Source organism: Heterodontus francisci, chromosome 18 (assembly GCF_036365525.1).
Source record: "Heterodontus francisci isolate sHetFra1 chromosome 18, sHetFra1.hap1, whole genome shotgun sequence".
Taxonomy (NCBI): domain Eukaryota; kingdom Metazoa; phylum Chordata; class Chondrichthyes; order Heterodontiformes; family Heterodontidae; genus Heterodontus; species Heterodontus francisci.
In genome coordinates this window covers 4,912,403-4,933,196 of record NC_090388.1, presented here as the reverse complement: position 1 = coordinate 4,933,196, position 20,794 = coordinate 4,912,403, and the positions used below count along the sequence as shown (strand labels likewise).

The following is a 20,794-nucleotide window of genomic DNA, read 5'->3' as shown; positions in this document are numbered from 1 at the left end:
AACGTACCAAACACAAGGAGGATGATTGGTAAGTTGAATGAAGGGTTCTTTATTACAGAATAGCAGAATTACAGGAGAGCTCTGAGATACATGTGCTCCCTGCTGAATTAACAGTGCTCCAACTACTGTATCATATGTTGGATTGTATCACTTCCTGTGATGATGTGTATTAAACTATTTACATATTCAGCAGTATGTTAACTAGTATTCAAGCAATTAAAGCAATATCACAACAAAATGCATCTTGAGGTCTTATCTGAGACATGTGCCTTTGATGTAGGTAAAATCAGGTGTATAAAAGAGCATGGTTTACAACAGTTCATCGGAGGGCTTGAAAGATAGAATTAAAAATCGAAAGCCACAGCTTAAATTGATCACCTATGCTGGGTATCAATAAGGTCTGTCCATATATTCTACCATCAGGCAGCTTGTACTTATTTGAAACATGTCAATGTGAAACATAGAAGGAAGGAGGTTGACTATCAGTTGAATGTTAACAGAAATGAGTCAGGCAAACCCATTAATTCCCGACGTGTGCATCTGCTGCACGATAGGGTCTGTGTTGAGGACACGAAACAGAAGCAAGTCTGGCCAAAAGTATTAATCAGCAGCAACTGCCATTTATATAGAACATAAGAAGATGAAAAATTGGAACTGGGATAGGCTAGTCAGTCCTTCGAGCCTGCTCCACCACTCAGTAAGGTTAATTCCATGTGCCCACACCATCCCATATCTCTTGGGCTCCTTAGTATCCAAAAATCTGTCAATCTCTGTCTTGAATACACTCAACGACTGAACAATGAGGGTTGTAAGGCTGGAGAAGAGATCGGGAGGGATGAGGCTGTGGAAGGAGTTGAAAACAATGATGAGAATTTTAAAATTGAGGTGCGGCCAGAACGGGAGCCAGTGTAGGTCAGTAAGCACGGGAGCGATGGGTGAATGGGAGTTGGTGCTGGATTTGGATGAGATGATAGTTACAGAGGGCAGAGAAGTGATTAGTTTATTGCTCTCAAATGCTGCAATCAAGATAGAAAGGTCACGGACATGAACTCGCTTTGTGTTACCCGACCACAGTAAGTTCACATAACAACAAGTGATTTTACTTCTCAGCTTATCTGAAATGGTAGTCGCCTGCTCTGCTCTGCTCTGCTAATAAGTGGAATTTTCCATTGCTAATCGCATTATTTAACTGGGTGAGCTTATTGCTTATGTCTGTGTTCCATTCAGTATTGAGACAACACAGGTCATTGTAACTTGCACTGCAGAAAACAAGTAGGGTGGTGTCAGCTGTGGTTAAGTATTTTTGCCTCTGAGTCAGAAGGTCATGTGTTTAAATCCCACTCCAGAGACTTGCACACATAAACCAGGCTGACAAAACCAGTCTAGCACCAAGGGAATGCTGCACTGTCGGAGATGCCGTCTTTCGGATGAGACATCAAACTGAGGCCCTGTCTGCCCTCTCAGGCGGCCATATTTTCTACATCGGAACCTCAGTGTAAGGAGCTGGAGTCAGCCATTTGCCCTTGAGCCTGCTCCGTCATTTAACATGATCATGGCTAATCTGCTATCTCAACCGGTTAGCTCAGTTGGGTAGATGGCTAGCATGCGGTTCAGAACAATGCCAACAGCATAGGTTTAATTCACGTTCCGGCTGAGGTAGGCTCGGGGACCTGCCTCTTTGCCCTGCTCCTATTGGCGGAGTACGGAAGTTAGTCGGTGATCCTGACACAACCAAAGCAGAAACACCGCTATCCCCACGTCCTTTAATTCCCCAAAATCTTTCAGCCTCTGTCTGGAATATACTCAATGGCTGAGAATCCACAGCTCTCTGAGGTAGAACATTTCAAAGATTCACAACATTTCTCCTCATCTCAGTCCAAAATAGCTGACCCCTTATTCTGAGATTGTGACTCCATGCTTTAGATTCCCCAGCCGGGGAAACATCCTCCCAGCATCTACCCTGTAAACCCCTTAAGAATTTTATGTTTCAATGAGATCACCTCTCATTCTTCTAAACCCCAGGGAATATAGGCCGAGTCTACTCAATCTCCCCTCATAGGACAATCCCCTCATCCCTGTTACTAGCCGAGTGAACCTTCATTGCACTGTCTCCAGGGCAAATATGTCCTTTCTTAGGTAAGGAGAGCAAAGCTGCACACAATACTCCAGGTGAATACACTTCAAAAAATACTCTGTTGGCTTTGAGATGCTTTGGGACATCGTGAAGTTGTGAAAGGCACTATAGAAATTACAAGCAGCTGATTCATTATTGTCTGCTTTGTGCTAACACCAAACGCAGTAACCAACCCCTTTGGGTCCAATTCAAAACTTGTTGCTTTGGACTTTCCAGAACCAGCTGAACTCCAGTTTGCTTTCCTGGAATGCTGTGCCTCTAACAGATGATATTATTGATACAACTAGCCCTTCCGTTCGAGATCAGTTTTAAAGCCTGGCTAGATTAACATAGGGCTCATTTTATGAACCCTCCTTTATACGGTCAAGAGCCCCAGCTATGGCTTACAACAGAAAGTCAGGTGCTCGAGTTGATGCAATTGCTTTATATGGGGTGGAAGTCAACAAGTCGACACCAGGGACATGTCTGACAGTTAGTGCCCATTATAATTTGTAAACAGTTGTATCATGTGGTGTCTGTTCATAAACCAGTGTCAAGGATCAAAAGGGGGTGTACAATGGGAGGATAAAGGGGTAGAGATCAGTGAAATCTATCAAAAACGTTTCTGAGCCAAATAAGCTGAACAAACCATTACTATATAAATAATTGCATCATAAACGTCCCTGGGCTATGAAGTGACTACTTACGGGTGAAATGGGAGATGAAAGGCGGAAACTAGACAAGAAACCCTATAGGTTGTTTGAAAACATTTTTCCTCAAAATGTTTATTCCAATTGTCCCTTTTGTGACATTTGGCACAAAATGAAAGAATTGCCCGTCCAATCAGATGATGTCGAAGGGAACTAAATGTTATGTTTTCTCAGGTGAGTTTCTTTTTCCCATGACGCAATGTGTATTTTGAATAAGCAGCTCCAAGGTTAGAAGAGCAGAGTTAGGATGTTGTACCCTATAAACATAATTCTAAAAGGAAGGACTGAAAAGTGTGGGGCAGTGAACAGAATGGAGTGTGCAGTGGTTAGCACTGCAGCCTCACAGCTCCAGCAACCTGGGTTTGGTTCTGGCTACTGCCTGTGCGGAGTTTGCATGTTCTCCCTGGGACTGTGCAGGTTTCCTTTGGGTGCTCCAGTTTCTTCTCACATGCCAAAGACTTGTGGGTTGATAGGTTAAATTGGCCATTGTAAAAGTTGCCCCTAGTGTAAGTAGGTGGGAGGAGAATTGTGGGGATGTGAGAGGGAAAATGGGATTCATGTAGGGTTTGTATAAATGGGTGGTTGATGGTCGGCGTGGACTCGTTGGGCCGAAGGGCCTGTTTCGGTGCTGTATCTCTCTCTCTCTCTAAGAAACAGGCTGAATTTCCTTTCTCTAGATGTGAGGTGACTAGTTACAGGGTTTTAAAATTATGAAAGGGTTTGATTGGGAGAAACTGTTTCCACTTGTGGGGTAGACCAAAATTAGGGGCCATAAAAATAAGATAGTCACTAATAAATCCAATAGGGAACTCAGGAGAAACAACTTTAATCAGAGAGTGGGTGAGAATGTGGAACTCGCTACCACATGGAGTAGTTGAGGCGAATAACACAGATGCATTTAAGGGGAAGCTAGATAAACACGTGAGGGAGAAAGCGATAGGATATGCTGAGATGAGGAGGGGTGGAAGGAGGCTTGTGTGCAGCATAAACACCGGCTTGGGCCAAATGGCCTGTTTCTGTACTTTACATTCTACGTAATTCTATATAACATGCATTTATAATGTATCTTTCATCAAGTGATGCTGGCTTGTATTTCCAGGTCCATCTTTCTAAAGTGATGGGTTAATTATCTTGACAAGCAGGTTGTGTATGCCATTGTATTGAATTGTGGAATTTCATCAGTTTCTCAGCATGCTCACGTTCCTCATGCGGCTGCTCATTGAAGAACTCGGCAAAGTGACGCAGGCTATTTTAAAAAAAAAGGACTTGCAGTTATGTAGTGCATTTTCTGTATCCATGAGGTCCTAAAGCACTTTACATCCAATGGATTATTACTACAGTGCTGTCAGTTTATGTCTAGGCAAAAGCAGCATCCAATTATCGGGCGGCACAGTGGCGCAGTGGTTAGCACCGCAGCCTCACAGCTCCAGCGACCCGGGTTCAATTCTGGGTACTGTCTGTGTGGAGTTTGCAAGTTCTCCCTGTGTCCACGTGGGTTTTCTCCGGGTGCTCCGGTTTCCTCCCACAAGCCAAAAGACTTGCAGGTTGGTAGGTAAATTGGCCATTATAAATTGCCCCTAGTATAGGTAGGGAAGTATAGGGACAGGTGGGGATGTGGTAGGAATATGGGATTAGTGTAGGATTAGTATAAATGGGTGGTTGATGGTCGGCACAGACTCGGTGGGCCGAAGGGCCTGTTTCAGTGCTGTATCTCTAAACTAAACTAAACTAAATTAGTGCACTGCAGGATCTTGCGTGCAACAAACGAGACAACTCCTGTCCATCAATTTTACACAAGGTGAGTAGAAAGCAGCAAATACTGGGCTAGATTTTGTGAATTCGGGGCAGAAAATCCTGGTGAACAAACCTGAAGAATTCCTGATATGAATTATGTGAAATTCACCCCTCTCTATCTCTGTAATTTCCTGCAACGCCACAACACTCAGATCTCTGCACTCTTCCAATTCTGACCCGTTCAATTTTAATCACTCCACCATTAGTTGCCATTCCGCCAGCTGCCTGGGCCCTAAGCTCTGGAATTCCCTCCCAAAAGCTCTCTACCTTGGCCTCCTCCTTTAAGCCACTCCTTAAAACATAACTCTTTGATCAGGCATTTGAGCACCTGTCCTAATATGCAGCTCAATGTCAAATTTCACAGAATCATAGAATCATACAGCACAGCCTGACATAATCATACTCATGGAATCATAGCTTGCAGATAATGTCCCAGACACCACCATCACCATCCTTGGGTATGTCCTGTCCCACCAGCAGGACATGATTACCACCTACTGCCCCAACTCGGCTGATGAATCAGTGCCTCTCCGTGTTGAACACCAATTGGAAGAAGCACTGAGGGCAGCAAGGGCACAAATTGTACTCTGGGTGGGGGACTTCAATGTCAATCATGTTACAACCTGGTGAGAAAGGTGTCCAGGGGTCCCTCTCAGCCTTCACCTGGAATTACTGTAACAGGGTTTGATTTTAAACACACTGTTTTTAGCTCCCCCTTGGTGAATCCTTGTTTACCGCTTTCCAATAATAAGGCAAAGAAACCAGCACAAACAGGTTTTCTCAGGTTTAAAGAAGAAAAGTTGAAATTTGTTAACCTTGAACTTAAACTCTAATTCAGTTGACACCGACGGATACATGACGCACCCATGCTAGTAGGCATACGCGATACAAACATGCAAATAGAGACAGAAAAGAGCAGAAGAAAAATTAAGTGGAAAAGTTTGAGACAATATCTGAAGAGTCTCTGTTACAGTTCTTCGAGCTCACTGTAGACTCCTTGATTGTAGGTAGATCTTGCTTTTCGTTGGGGTCCAGTATTCTTCTTAAACCTTGTTTGCTGTAGGAGACTTTTTTCTTGGGGGTTCATGTGTCTTCAGTGGATTCAGAGACTTGTGAGAAAGAGATGGGAGCAGACAAGAGAGATCATCTCAGTCCAGGAGCAAACAGACACTCTCCGTTCAACTGTTTGTTCAATGCAGAAAAACCCAGTTTCCAAGCAGGTTAGTCATGTGACTAACTGGTCTGACCACATCTTGGATTGTATTACCTTAACAGTCTCTGGACTGCTCCTCTTACATGCAATATCTGGTGATCACGGTCCATTGTGGGTTGAATGTGTCAGGGAATGGTCCTTTGTCCTTCCAAGCACTGTCTGTTAATATGCAAATGTCTTTTCCAGCCACGGCTGATCTGGTTAACAAGTCCTTTCTTCACTCCAGTAACAGTTTAAAATCAGTGTTCATGACAAAATTAATGTGCTTCATTCTTGGCAGGTGGGAGCCTAGCATGACAATCACCAAGGGTGGCTCGATAGCACCACTACTGACCAAGCTGGATGAGTCCTAAAGGACATAACTGCTAGACAGGGTCAGCAGCAGGTGGTGAGGGAACCAACAAGAGGGAAAAATCTACTTGACCTCATGCTCACCAATCTACTTGTCACAGCCGCATCTGACCATGACTGTATTGGTAGAAGTGACCACCACACTGTCCTTGTGGAGACGAAGTCCTGTCTTCACACTGAGACACCTGCCACTTTTCAGCCCATGCCTGAATATTTTTCAGGTCTTCCTGCACGTGGACATGGACTGCTTCATGATCTGAAGAGTTGTGAATGGTGCTGAACATTGTGCAATCATCAGCGAACACTTCTGACCTTATGGTAGAGGGAAGGTCACTGTTGAAGCAGCTGAAGATGGTAGGGCCTAGGACACTACCCTGAGGAACTCCTGCAGTGATATCCTGGAGCTGAGATGATTGATCTCCAACAACCACAATCATCTTCCTTTCTGCTAGGTATGACTCCAACCAGCGGAGAGTTTTCCCCCTGATTCCAGTTTTGCTAGGGCTCCTTGATGCCAAGGGCAGTCGCTCTCACCTCACCTCTTGAGTTCAGTTCTTTTGTCAATGTTTGGACCAAGGCTGTGATGAGGTCAGGAGCTGAGTGGCCATGGCGGAACCCAAACTGAGTGACAGTGAGCAGGTTATTGCTGTGCAAGTGCTGCTTGATAGCACTGTCGACAACACCTTCCATCACTTTTCTGATGATTGAGAGTAGACTGATAGGACAGTACTTGGCCGGGTTGGATTTGTCCTGCTTTTTGTGCACAGGACATACCTGGGCAATTTTCCACATTGCTGGGTAGATGCCAGTGTTGTAGCTGTACTGGAACAGCTTGGCCAGGGACACGGCTAGTTCTGGAGCACAAGTCTTCAGTGCTATTGCGGAATGTTGTCAGGAATAGAAGGATAAGACAGATGAATGCATGGCTGGAAAGTTGGTGCAGGAGGGAGAGCTTTAGATTCTTGGGACATTGGGACCAGCTCTGGGGGAGATGGGACCTGTACAGGCCGGACGGGGTGCACCTGAACAGAGCCGGGACTGAGTTCCTTGCGGGATGTTCTGCTAGTGCTGTTGGGTTTAAGCTAGTTTGGCAGGGGGTTGGGGAACTGAAAGTTCTCAGTTGGGACAAAATCAGAAATGAAAATGGAAGACAGAAAATTAGTCGATGAGTCTGGAATGCGGAGGAAACAAAGGTTAGAAAATAAAAAGAGTTTTTCAGTGCTCAAGGGTATCTACTTCAATGCGAGGAATATAGCAAATAAAGCAGATGAGCTGAGGGCACAGATAGACACGTGGCAGTATTTTCTATTTGTTCGTGGGATGTGGGCATCACTGGCTAGGCCAGCATTTATTGCCCATCCCTAATTGCCCTTGAGAAGTATGATATCATAGCTATTACAGAAACATGGCTTAAGGAGGGACAGGAATGGCAACTCAACGTTCCTGGTCACAGAGTTTTCAGATGCAATAAAGAGGGGGATACGAAAGGAGGGGATGTGGCAATTTTGGTCAATGAAACTATTACAGCTGTGAGGAGGGATGATATGTTGGAAGGTTCATCAAATGAGGCCATATTGATTAAGCTACGGAACAAAATAGGGGCAATCACACTGCTGGGAGTGTATTATAGACCCCCAAACAGTCAGAGGGAGATAGAAGAGCAAATATGTAGGCAAATCTCTGAGAAGTGCAAAAACAATAGGGCAGTAATAGTCGGGGATTTTAACTACCTCAATATTAACTGGGATAGTTCTAGTGTGAAAGGAATTGAGGGAGCAGAATTCTTGAGGTGCATTCAGGAGAACTTTTTTAGTCAGTATGTAGCAAGTCCAAAAAGAGAGGGTGCAGTTTTAAACTTCGTTTTAGAAAATGAAGCTGGGCAGGTGGAAGGAGTGGCAGTGGGAGAGCATTTTGGTGATAGTGATCATAATACAGTCAGTTTTAACATAATTATGTAAAAGGACAGAGATAGAACAGGAGTTAGAGTTCTCAATTGGGGCAAGGCCAATTTTACTAAACTGAGGAGTGATTTAGTGAAAGTGGACTGGAAACAGCTACTTGAAGGTAAATCATTGTCAGAACAGTGGGAGGCATTCAAAGGGGAGATTCAAGGGGTTCAGAGTAAACATGTGCTCACAAAAAAAAAGGGTGGGGCAGCCAAATCTAGAGCCCCATGGATGTCAAGGAGCTTACAGGGTAAGATAAAGCAGGAAAGGAAAGCTAATGTCTGCCACCGAGAACTCAACACTACAGAAAGCCGAGAGGAATATAGAAAGTGGAGGGGTGAAATCAAAAAAGATATTAGGAAAGCAAAGAGAGGGCATGAAAGAATATTGGCAAGCAAAATCAAGGTGAATCCAAAGACGTTTTATCAATACATTATGAGTAAGAGGATAACTAAGGAGAGTCTAGGGCCCATAAAAGACCAAAAAGGTAACCTATGTGTAGGGGCAGAAGATGTTGGTTTGGTGCTTAATGAATACTTTACGTCTTTCTTCACAAAAGAGGGGGACGATGCAGATATTGTAGTTAAGGAAGAGGGATGTGAAGTATTGGATGTGATCAACACAGGGAGAGAGGATGTATTAATGGGATTAGCATCCTTGAAAGTGGATAGATCACCAGGGCCAGATGAAATGTAATCCAGGCTATTGAAAGAAGCCAGGGAGGAAATAGCAAAAGGTCTGACCGTCATTTTCCAGTCCTCACTGGATGCAGGTGTACCAGAGAATTGGAGGACTGCTAACATTGTACCTCTGTTTAAAAAGGGAGTGAGGGATAGAACAAATAACTACAAGCCAGTCAGTCTAACCTTGGTAGTGGGCAAATTATTGGAATCAATTCTGAGAGACAGAATTGTCATTTCAAAGGGCATGGATTAATCAAAGATAGTCAACATGGATTTGTTAAGGGAAGATCTTGTCTGACTAACTTGATTGAACTTTTTGAAGAAGTAACAAGGAAGATAGATGAGGGTAGTGCAGTTGATGTGGTCTACATGGATTTTAGCAAGGCTTTTGACAAGGTCCTACATGGCAGACTGGTTAAAAACAAGAGCTCATGGACTCCAGGGAAATGCAGCAAGGTGGATACAAAACTGGCTCAGTGGCAGGAAACAAAGGATAATTGTTGACGGGTGTTTTAACGACTGGAGGGCTGTTTACAGTGGCGTTCCGCAGGGCTCAGTACTAGGTCTCCTGCTTTTTGCGGTGTATATTAACGATTTGGATGTAAATGTAGGGGGCATGATCGAGAGGTTTGCAGATGACACAAAAATTAGCCGTGTGGTTGATAGCGAGGATAGCTGTAGGCTGCAGGAAGATAGCGATGGTCTGGTCAGGTGGGCAGAAAAGTGGCAAATGGAATTGAACCCAGAGAAGTGTGAGGTGGTGCATTTGGGGAGGTCAAACAAGGCAAAGGAATACACGATTAATGGGAAAATACTGAGAACTGTAGAGGAAGTGAGGGACCTTGGAGTGAATGTCCACAGATCCCTGAAGGTAACAGGACAGGTTGATAAGGTGGTTAAGAAGGCATATGGAATCCTTTCCTTTATTAGCCGAGGTATAGAGTACAAGAGCAGAAAGGTTATGCTGAAACTGTATAACTCATTGGTTTGGCCATAACTTGAGTACTGTGTGCAGTTCTAGTCACCTCATTACAGAAAGGATGTAATTGCACTAGAGAGGGTACAGAGGAGATTTACGAGGATGTTGCCAGGACTGGAAAAATGCAGCTATGAGGAAAGATTGGATAGGCTGGGTTGTTCTCCTTGGAACAGAGGAGGCTGAGGGGAGATTTGATTGAAATGTACAAAATTGCGAGGGGCCTGGATAGATGGAGGTGAAGGGTCTATTAACCTTAGCAGAAAGGTCAATGAAGAGGGGGCACAGATTTAAAGTGATTGGTAGAAAGATTAGAGGGGAGATGAGGAAAAGATTTGTTCACCCAGAAGGTGGTGGGGGTCTGAAACTCACTCCCTGAAAGCGGAGTAGAGGCAGAAACCCTCAATTCATTTAAGAAGGTGTCTGGATATGCACCTCATGTGCTGCAACCTGCAGGGCTACCGTCCAAATACTGGAAGGTGGGATTAGAATAGGTGGCTCGTTTTTCAGCCGGCACAGACACGATGGGCGCAGTGGCCTTTTTCTGTGTCGTAAACTTTCTATGATTCTATGACAACATTCTGGCAGTCATACTGAAGACTTGTGCTCCAAAACTAGCCGCGCCCCTAGCCAAGCCGTTCCAGTACAGCTACAACACTGACACCTACCCAATGTGGAAAATTTAAATTGTCCAGGTATGTCCTGCCCTTAAAAAGCAGGACAAATCCAATCCGGCCAATAACCGGTCTATCAAAAAAGTGATGGATGGCGTCGTCGACAGTTTCCGGGGCTTTGCTGGGGGTGATTGATTGGGCCCTGGTGAGGCAAGGGGGGTGGGGTCGGTGAGGGGGCATGAGGGGACGTGTTGGGCATTGGGGGGGGTGGCCCTCTGTCAGGCACAGGATGCCCGATAAGGAGGGTGCCCCCTCCCCCCAGGCTGTCAGAAGACCGCGTATTTTGGTCAGGCGGCTTTTCTGAGGCCTCGGCCGCCCACCTACCAAACGTAAAATCCCCGTGGCCGTGGGCGGAGACCCTTAAGTAGCCGTTAATTGGCCACTTAAGGGCCTTGATTGGCTGGGGCAGATGGGCCGTTTCTCGCCGCTGCCACCCACGTAAATTGGCATCGAGAGTGGGTCGGGAAGGGCCCCCCCGAGCCTCCCACTCCATTTTGCACCCTCCACCTCCCTCCTCCCCCCTCCCTCCACCGCCCAGCAAGCTGTTTGGTGGGGGAGGGGGCATAAAATACCGGCCAATAACCTCACTGCTGCTAATACTAAACTTTACTAATACTCATCTACCTTACCACTGTTAATATACCCTACCAATACTAAAACATTACCAATAGTAGTAATAACCACACCAATGGTAATAAACCTTCACAGAATCACAGAATAATAGTGCAGAAGAGGCCCTTCGGCCCATCAAGTCAGCACCAATGCACTAAAGACACCTGACCTGTCTACCTAATCTCATTTGCCAGCACTTGGCCCATAGCCTTGAATATTATTTAAAAATTATTAAAAAATAAAAATTATTTCATAAAAATTATGTAAACCTTACTTAAAAATAAAAGATAAGACTCACCAGAACCTACTTGTTACTTGTGATTAATACTTAATATTTTTAATGTTTTTAAACACCCAGTTGTATAGACTCAGTCCCTAAGCAGCAAATACTCACCAGGCAATCAACTCACTGCTTTCCTATAGGCCCATAGCCTTTGCAGTATCTGGTGCCTTCAGCCATCTCTTGATATCACATGGAGTGAATTGAATTGGCTGAAGACCTGCATCTGTGATGCTGGGGACCTCAGGAGGAGGCCAGGATGGACCATCTATTTGGCACTTCTGGCTAAACACGGTTTCAAATGCTTCAACCTCATATTTTTCACTGTTAGATAGTGAACAAGAGTGAAAAAACATACTCCCAGGAATCTCCTCTTCCATAACATTGGCGGTATAGTCCTTAGTTACCATAAATTGTAGTTTAGTATTTAATTTAATAGTGATAATAATTGTTTACATGCATTATAATGTTCTGCACGGAACACTAGTTGCTGCAGCTTACTGACCTACAAAGTGAACCCTTCCTGTTATCAGATCTGTTAAGTCCACTTGCACAAGTACAGAGGACTTAACTGAGTGTGACCTACATATAGATGCTGACCTTGGATAAGTTTGCGTCATTCAGATCACAAATATTTACAAAGCTTTAGCAAAATAGCACAAATAAAGAACATAGTGGACACAATCCCCATGTTGTGGGGAGGGTGGAAATGGGTAGTTGCATCTTAGGAGGTTCCAGGAATTCAGGGAGGATCCTGTATCCGCTGATAGTGGTCTCACAGAGTTTCAGAGATATGGTCATGAAGCCAAAAAAATACACAATTTGAATATGTTTAAGTACTGCTTTCCAGAACTTGGAGAAGTTGCAGTGGAGATTTGTCAGAATGCAGCAGGGATGAGGGACTTCAGTTATGTGGAGAAGTTGGTATTGCTCTCCTTTGAGCAGAGAAAATGAAGGGGGTTTAATAGAGGTGTTAAAACTTATGAAGGGTTTTAATAGAGGAAATAGAGAGAAACCTTTTCCACTGGCAGGAGGGTCAGTAACCAGAGGGTACAGATTTAAAGTTATTGGCATAAGAACCAGAGGTGAGATGAGGAGAAGTTCTTTCACAGTAAGTTGTTATGATCTGAAAGGGTGGTGGAAGCAAATTCAATAGTAACTTGACTACATACTTATGACGGAAAGATTTCCAGTGCCATGGAGAGTGGGACTAATTGGTTAGTGTAGTGTTTGATGGCTCAGGGTTTGATTGTGTCAGTTTGTCCAACATCTGTGTTCACTGTGTTTGACTGCTGGAACTGCAGCGTGAAAGTGAAACTAAGAAACTGCTAGAAGGTTCCATAGAATACTGGCTGCCTTAAGACATGTACTGAAATCCTGTAAGAACTTCCAAGTTAATCTGTTGTAAATAAACCTGTTGGTTATTTAACACCAATGTGATATCTGCATTGCTTGAGTTAAATCAGATATTACAAACTAAACCCAGTAACCCAACGTAAACATAACAGTTAGCTCTTTCAAAGAGCCACCGCAGGCATGATGGGCTAATTGATCTCTTTTTGTGCCATAAGATTCTTTGATAATTTCTGTTGAATAGAATTTTCACAATAATATGGCTGAATAAAACCTTTGGCATCATTGATAAAGCTTAGCCTTTGTACTCCCTGCACTAGCACACAACATCTATGTCAAGAGGGGACATGCTCTAAGGCTTTGCTCCTCCCTATTTATGTAACTTCCTCCCCTCTTACAACCCTCTGATTTCTCTGTGTACCTCCAATTCTGGTCTTTTGCGCATGCCCAAAAATGTTCCATCATTGGTGGCCATGTCTTCAATTGCCTGGGCACAAAGTTCTGGAATTCCCTCCCTAAACTTCTCTGCCTCTTTCTCCAGCTACAGCTCCCTTACAGCTGTGCAAGTGTGGGCTTGAATGGTTTGGGTTCCAGTGCATGTAACGTCATGATGCTCTGATGTAATCCATTAACTAAGTTACAGCAAGAAGAATTCAGAATGGGTTCCGATACAATTCAGCTCCACAAATCTGTAACATAAATACACATTTTAAGAGGAGTCAAAGCACTGGATTCTCAAAGGTGGAGTCCTCCCTCTCATTTGGATCAATCTCCTATCTAATATTGACGACGATATCTTTTCCAAATGTCTCAAATTACTCATATACTTTATCCCAAAATGTCATATGCATTTAGGTAATTTAGTTTTATTCTAGCAAACAATAGTGGCTGAAGGGAAAAGATAATCAAGAAGGTTGTAGGGGGAACTGGTGATGAGACAGAAGCAAGTGTAGAGGTTTTGGTTGTTTTATTTCCCTAATATAAATGGGGCAGGAATAATCTCAAACTCTGAGCTTAGGAACTAATAACCATGAATAGATAGGAAATTTAACATGGATTACCTCAAACAGTCGCAAGGCTTTGGCTAAGGCTCCAACCTCTTCCTTTAATGAGAAAATAAGGGACATTACATCACCCTTGGTAGACTTTTCCTCAATGTATATCGACTTCTATAAAGGAAAAAAAAACATCATAATGCTGATCAACACTAAATATACCACAAGCTCCAGAATTTGACTGCAAAACCAATTGCAATTCTGCATCAAGGGTTTTCAACTTCAGTCCCAGAAGATCATTATATTCTTCGACAACACCTCCCAAACCCACGACCTCCACCACTGAGAAGGACAGGGGTAGGAACTGCATGGGAACATAATCACCTTCACGCTCCCCTCCAAGTCACACACACCATCCTGACTTGGAAATATATCGGCCGTTCCTTCATTGGCGCTGGGTTCAAATCCTGGAACTCCCTCCCTAATAGCACTGTGGGTGTACAAACGTCACACAGACTGTAACAGTTCAAGAAAAAGGCCCACCACCACCTTCTCAAACATAACTAGGAATGGTCAATAAACAATTGTTTCATCAGTTCTAGATGATTGCAAAAGAAATGAAGAATGTGAACATCTTTTTCCATTAAATATGAACAGATACAAAGAAACAGTTCAAGAGGTGGACTGTATTCAGCACATCACTTGTGAAGAGGGGCACAATGGAAGGGAAAGTCTCTTTAAATTTTAAAGGTACCCTCTAAAGTACTTAATTAAAGTACTTAATTGCCAACTCCTTATTCATGTTCAAGGGTGCTGATTGGTCTCCACCTGGTTTGCAGCAGTTCCATGAGATAATCTAAGAGAGTCGCTCAACATTATAAAGGGTTCTGACAAGGTTAATGGAAAGAATCCGTTTCCACTCATCAGTGAGTCAGTGACTAGGGGTCATAAATTTAAGGTCATCACCAAAAAATGGAGAAGTTGAGAAATATTTTCTTCCCTAGAGGCAGTTGTCAGGACATAGAATACACTACCAGAAAGACTGGTGGATGCAGATTCCACAATAGAATGAGCAATGAATAAACATTCAACAAAGAAAAATGTATTAGGGTATGGGAAAAGGATAAGGGAGTGCACTAAGGGGAGATTCAATTAATGAGCTGGCACAGAGGCAATGGGCTGAATGGAGTAAGAGCAGGGCAATAGAACTATGCAGATAAATTTGACCCATTGATGAAGGAACAGCAACATGTGTTCAAGTCAGGATTGTATGTGTGATTTGGAGGTGAAGTTGGAGGTGGTGGTTTTCCTGTGTACCCTACTGCCCTTGTCCTTCTAGCTGGTAGAGGTCACGTGCCTGGGAGGTGCTGTTGAAGAAGTCTTGCCAAGTGGCTGCAGCACATCCCGTTGGTAGAACACACTGTGGCCACAGTGCACTGATGGTGGAGGGAGGGTTTGGTTAAGGGGTTGGATAGCCGGCCAATCAAACAAAACTTGCATTTACATGAATGCCTTTCATGTAAGAAACATCACAGGGCATTTGACAAGGGAGAAATTCAAATTGAGAAGTTACAGCAAAGTTGGGCTTTTTAAAGGAGGTTTTTGCAGGTGGTGAATTAGCAAGGTGGAGGGGTTTCATATTCAGACCTAGATTGCCGCAGGTTCTCTGAGCATGGATCAGCAGGTAGCACTCTTGCTTCTGAGACAGGAGGTTGTGGGTTCAACTCCTATTCCAGAGAGTTAAGCACAAAGCATCTAGGCTGGCACTCCAGAGCCAGTACTGAGGGAGTGCTGCACCATCAGAGGTGCTGCCTTTTGGATGAGAGATTAAACCAAGGCCTGGTCTGTCCTCTTGGGTGGACGTAAAAGATCCCACGGCACTATTTCGAAAGACAGCAGGAGAGCTCTCCCTGATGTCCTGGTCAATATTTATTATCAATCAACATCACTAAAAAAAAAATGATCTGATCGTTATCACATTGCTGTTTGTGGAAGCTTGCTGTGGTTCCTACATTACATCAGCGACTACACTTTGAAATGTATTTAAATGTCTGTAAAATGTTTTGGGGGCATTCTGAAGTCATGCTGTAGAAATGCAAGTTCTTCCTTCTGTCTTTACCGATGGCATTCAGTCGGGAGACTTCTGGCTGCATCATGCAATCACAAATAATATGAGGGCTCTTAGTGAAATAATTTTGAGGGGAGTCTCAAACCAGTTTGTTATGAGCAAATCTTCACAAAAAAAACTAACTCAGTGCCAATTGAGATAGGCTTACCAACCAGGCTGGGGGTATGGGGGTCACTGACCCGAAATGTTAACTCTGCTTCTCTTTCCACAGATGCTTCCAGACCTGTTGAGTGGTTCCAGCATTTCTTGTTTTTATTTCAGATTTCCAGCATCCGCAGTATTTTGCTTTTATTATATATGGGGGTATGGGGGCATGGGCAAGGGTAGAGAGGGAGGGTGTGGGGCCGGAGGTTGGATGTGATGGGAGATGTTACGTTGATACTCCCCTGAGTTCCTACTGAATCTGTATCCACCATCCTATCAGGCAGTGTACTCCAAATCCTAAACACTCATTGCAGAGAAAAGTTTTTCCTCATGTCGCCTCTGGTTCTTTTGCCAATCATCTTAAACCTTTGCCCTCTGGTTACTGACCCTTCAGCAATTGGAAATAGTTTCTCTTTATTTACTCTATCTAAACCCTTCATGATTTTAAACACCTCTATCACATTTCCTGTTAGTCTTCTCTGCTCTAAGGAGAACAAGCCCAGATTCTCCAGTCTCACCACATTACTGTAGTCTTTCATTCCTGGAATCACTCTCGTAAATCTCTTCTATACCTTCTCCAAAGCCTTCACATCCTTCCCAAAGTCTAGCAGCATTGGACACAATACTCCATCTGAGGCCGAACTAGTGTTCTTTATAGTATAGAGTATATTATAGTATTATTGAACTAAAAGTAGAAAATTCCAGAAGTACAAAGCAGATATGTCACCATCTGTAAAGACAAAAGGCAGTTTAACGTTTCGAGTTTAGACTTTTCCACAAAGCTCACAATGTTCTGACAATGGTTTATATCCAGAACCTTAATCTTTACAGATGTGAACCACCTCCTGTGGTATATCATAACACAATAACTTCTTATCCATGCCCCCTCCCTTCGCTCGACGATTGGTGCTATGCCTACAGCTGTACAGGTGCCAAGCTCTGGAATTCCTCCCTAAACCGCTCTACCTTTCTCTCCTTTAAGAAGCTGCTTAAAGCCTACCTCTGTGACCAAGTTTTGATCACCTGTCTTCATTTTTTTATTCGTTCGGGGGATGTGGGCATCGCTGGCTATGCCAGCCTTTATTGCCCATCCCAAATTGCCCTTGAGAAGGTGGTGGTGAGCTGCCTTCTTGAACTGCTGCAGTCCTTGGGGTGTAGGTACACCTACAGTGCTGTTAGGAAGGGAGTTCCAGGATTTTGACCTAGCAACAGTGAAGGAATGGTCATATAGTTTCAAGTCAGGATGGTGTGTGACTTGGAGGGGAACTTTCAGGTGGTGGTGTTCCCATGCATCTGCTGCCCTTGTCCTTCTAGGTGGTAGTGGTTGCACGTTTGGAAGATGCTGTCGAAGGAGCCTTGGAGAGTTGCTTCACCACATCATGTAGATGGTACACACTGCTGCCATTGTGCATCGGTGGTTTAAGGTGGTTAATGGAGTGCCAATCAAAGTGGCTGCTTTGTCCTGGATGGTGTCGAGCTTCTTGAGTGTTGTTGTTGGAGCTGCAGTCATCCAGGCAAGTGGAGGGTATTCCATCACACTCCTGACCTGAGCCTTGTAGATGGTGGACAAGCATTTGGGAGTCAGGAGATGAGTTACTCGCTGCAGAATTCCCAGCCACTGACCTGCACTTGCAGCCAAAGCATTTATGTGGCTGGCCCAGTTCAGTTTCTGGTCAACGGTGACCCCAGTTTGTTGATAGTGGGGGATTTAGCGATCATAATACCATTGAATATAAAGGGGAGATGGTTAGGTTCTCTCTTGTTTGAGATGGTTATTGCCTAGCACTTGTGTGGCGTGAATGTTACTTGCCACTTATCAGCTCAAGCCTGGATGTTGTCCCATAAAATTCTAACAGGACTTGACAGGGTAGATGCAGGAAGGATGTTCCTGATGGTGGGGGAGTCCAGAACCAGGGGTCATAGTTTAAGGATACGGGGTAAACCTTTCAGGACTGAGATGAGGAGAAATTACTTCACCCAGAGAATGGTGAGCCAGTGGAATTCGCTACCACAGAAAGCAGTTGAGGCCAAAACATTGTATGTTTTCAAGAAGGAGTTAGATATAGCTCTTGGGGTGAAAGGGATCAAAGAATATGGGGGGAAAGCAGGAACAGGTTACTGAGTTGGATGATCAGCCATGATTGTAAAGAATGGCAAAGCAGGCTCGAGGGGCCGAATGGCCTACTCCTGCTCCTATTTTCTATGTTTCTATGCATCTGGACACAGGCTGCTTCAGTATCTGAGGAGTTGCAAATGGTGCTGAATATTGTGCAATCATCAGAGAACATCCCCACTTCTGACCTTATGATGGAGGGAAGGTCATTGATGAAGCAGATGAAGATGGTTGCACCTAGGACACTACCCTGAGGAACTCCTGCAGTGATGTCCTGGGACTGAGATGATTGACCTCTAAGAACCACAACCATCCTTCTTTGCGCTAGGTATGACTCCAACCAGCAGAAAGTTTTCCCCGATTCCCATTGACTCCAGTTTTGCTAGGGCTCCTTGATGCCATACTTGGTCAAATGCTGCCTTGATATCAAGGGCAGTCACTCTCACCTCACCTCTTGAGTTCAGCTCTTTTGTCCATGTTTGTCCAAGGCTGTAATGAGGTCAGGAGCTGAGTGGCCCTGGCGGAACTGAAACTGAGCGTCAGTGAGCAGGTTATTGCTGAGCAAGTGCCACTTGATAGCACTGTCGATGACTAATCCAACAGTTTGCCGATGATTGGGAGTAGACTGATGGGGCGGTAATTGGCCGAGTCTCCTCCTTTGATCTGGTGTCAATTTGTGCCTGATTGTACTCTAATGAAACATCTTGGGATGTTTTGCTGAGTTAAGTGTAACTTATAAACATGAGTTGTTTTAGCAGTAGCGGTGTTAGGCAGGAGCAGACATTCGGCCCATCTAGTCCATAACCATATTACTCCTCTTGCACCATTTCTAATAACCCTAAAAGTCACGTGTACTTCCACCATTTTAAGTTCAGTTGTCCAGTACTCCCAATTCTTTTTCATTTGCGTTGTTATCATCAATATAGACGCAGAACCAGAAAATCCACTATCAAACTCGAGTGATGAGGATTTGGAATGCACTGCCTGATTGAATCTGTTTCCACCATCCTCTCATATTCTTCAAAAGAGAATTGGATAAATACTTGAAAGAGATAACATTGCAGAGATATGGGGAAAGAGCGGAAGAGCGGGACTAACTGGATAGCTCTTCAAAAGAGCCAACACAGACTCGTGGGCTGAATGTCCTCCTTCTGTGCTGTAATTTTCTATGAATCTGTGATTAAACTCGGGAAATATTTTGTTTCTGAACTAAAGATTTAAACACAATGGAACGATTTTAACTGGTCCCGCGGGGCAGGAAACCCACAGGATTGGGTGGATCGCTGGTTTTACAACCTGCCCAGTATTGCTGCCCATTGATTTAAATGGGCAGTAAAATCAGGTGGGACATAAAACGAGCATTGCACATGATCTTGTCAGTTTCCTGATGGGTCAGTCACATTAAAGTTCTCTACAATGGCTTCCTTTCTCACTTCACGTGGAAATGGCACTGTCTCCATTGCAAAGAAAGCACAAGGGAAGGGAAAGGAGACTAAAAGAGAAAGTACACAGCATGTTTTTCAACTTCTGAAAAGACAAACCCTTGATGGGCTGACCTACTGAGTTTCTTGTTTTAATTTCAAACCTTCTGCATTCACAGTAACTGAAAGGGTTTGTGTATGTATGTGTATATGTGTTGAAGGAGGAGTGATGAGGTGCGAAAGGGTAGGAAAGAGTACAAATCCACCTGCACATCTTTACACTTCAATTTGAATTACCAGCTCAATGATTACCTTAGCATTCTCTCCATTCTTCTTGAAAAATGCCGCATCCATTGTCTAGGGTTTCTTCAGAACTTTGCCGCTTTAGTTGTGTGAAGTTTCACAGTTGCTGCTATAAGAGTTTGAGAGTTGGTTCAGCTCACCGGACTGCACTCTTCACTCCTACAAATCCAACACTGCCAAACTCTCAGTCAGCAACTCAGAGCAGGGATCTTTGTCCTTGCTTCTCATTGGGGCATTTAACCAGAGTTAGGGACACGCCTCTTCCATATGATTGATCATTCGATTGCCAGTGGTCTCCCTCTCCCATTCACAGCACTGGATCTAAAGATTTCCCCTCCCATGCCCCTAACACTGACAATGCATTAGTTCCTGCAGTTATTCCAATGTAGTCCTGCTTAATAGGGTTTGCATACAGAATTTATTTTAATAGGCTGAGGTTCTTCCTTGTAAAATGATAGCAATAGCCTGATAGGATTCTTTCACTAGGTTGCTGACCTACATTGGCACCCGCTCCTGCAATGCCTCAATTTTAAAATTCGCATTGTTTAAAGGTTCCTCCATAGCCTTGGCCCTCCCTATCACTGTAATCTCCTCCAGCCCTACAGCCCTCCCAGAACTCTGCCTTCCTCCAGTTATAGGCTCTTGAGCATCCCTGATTTTAATTGCTCTCCCTTTGGTAGCCATGCCTTCAGCCGCCTGGGCCCTAAACTCTGGAATTGTTTCCCTAAACCTCTCCGCCTCTCTTTCCTCCTTCAAGACTCTCCTTAAAACCTCAAGTTTTTGGTCATCTGAGCTAATACCTCCGTATGTGGATCGTTGTCAAATTTTGTTACTTTGGACATTTTACTGTGTCAAAGGCACCATATAAATGCAGGTTGTTATTGTTTATGAGGGGTAACTTTCCAAATTCATGCAGCCCAGGTGAGAAGTGGGCACAGGGAGAGGGTTTCTTGAATTCAAGAAACTGCTCCATTTGTTTAAAGTC

The 20,794-nt window shown here is 44.0% G+C and overlaps 1 protein-coding gene across 1 annotated transcript in view; it reads right to left on the bottom strand.

Moving 5' to 3' along the window:
* pah (phenylalanine hydroxylase) overlaps positions 1-20,028 on the bottom strand; it is a 97,057-nt gene extending 77,029 nt beyond the window's left edge. Inside the window, exons 1-2 of the mRNA XM_068050140.1 lie at positions 19,819-20,028; positions 13,767-13,874 (exon numbers count right to left, since the gene is read on the bottom strand). Coding sequence (XP_067906241.1) covers positions 13,767-13,874; positions 19,819-19,860 — 150 coding nt within the window. The 5' untranslated portion in view covers positions 19,861-20,028. The remainder of the gene's footprint in view (positions 1-13,766; positions 13,875-19,818) is intronic.
* Between the last annotated feature and the right edge of the window lie 766 nt (positions 20,029-20,794).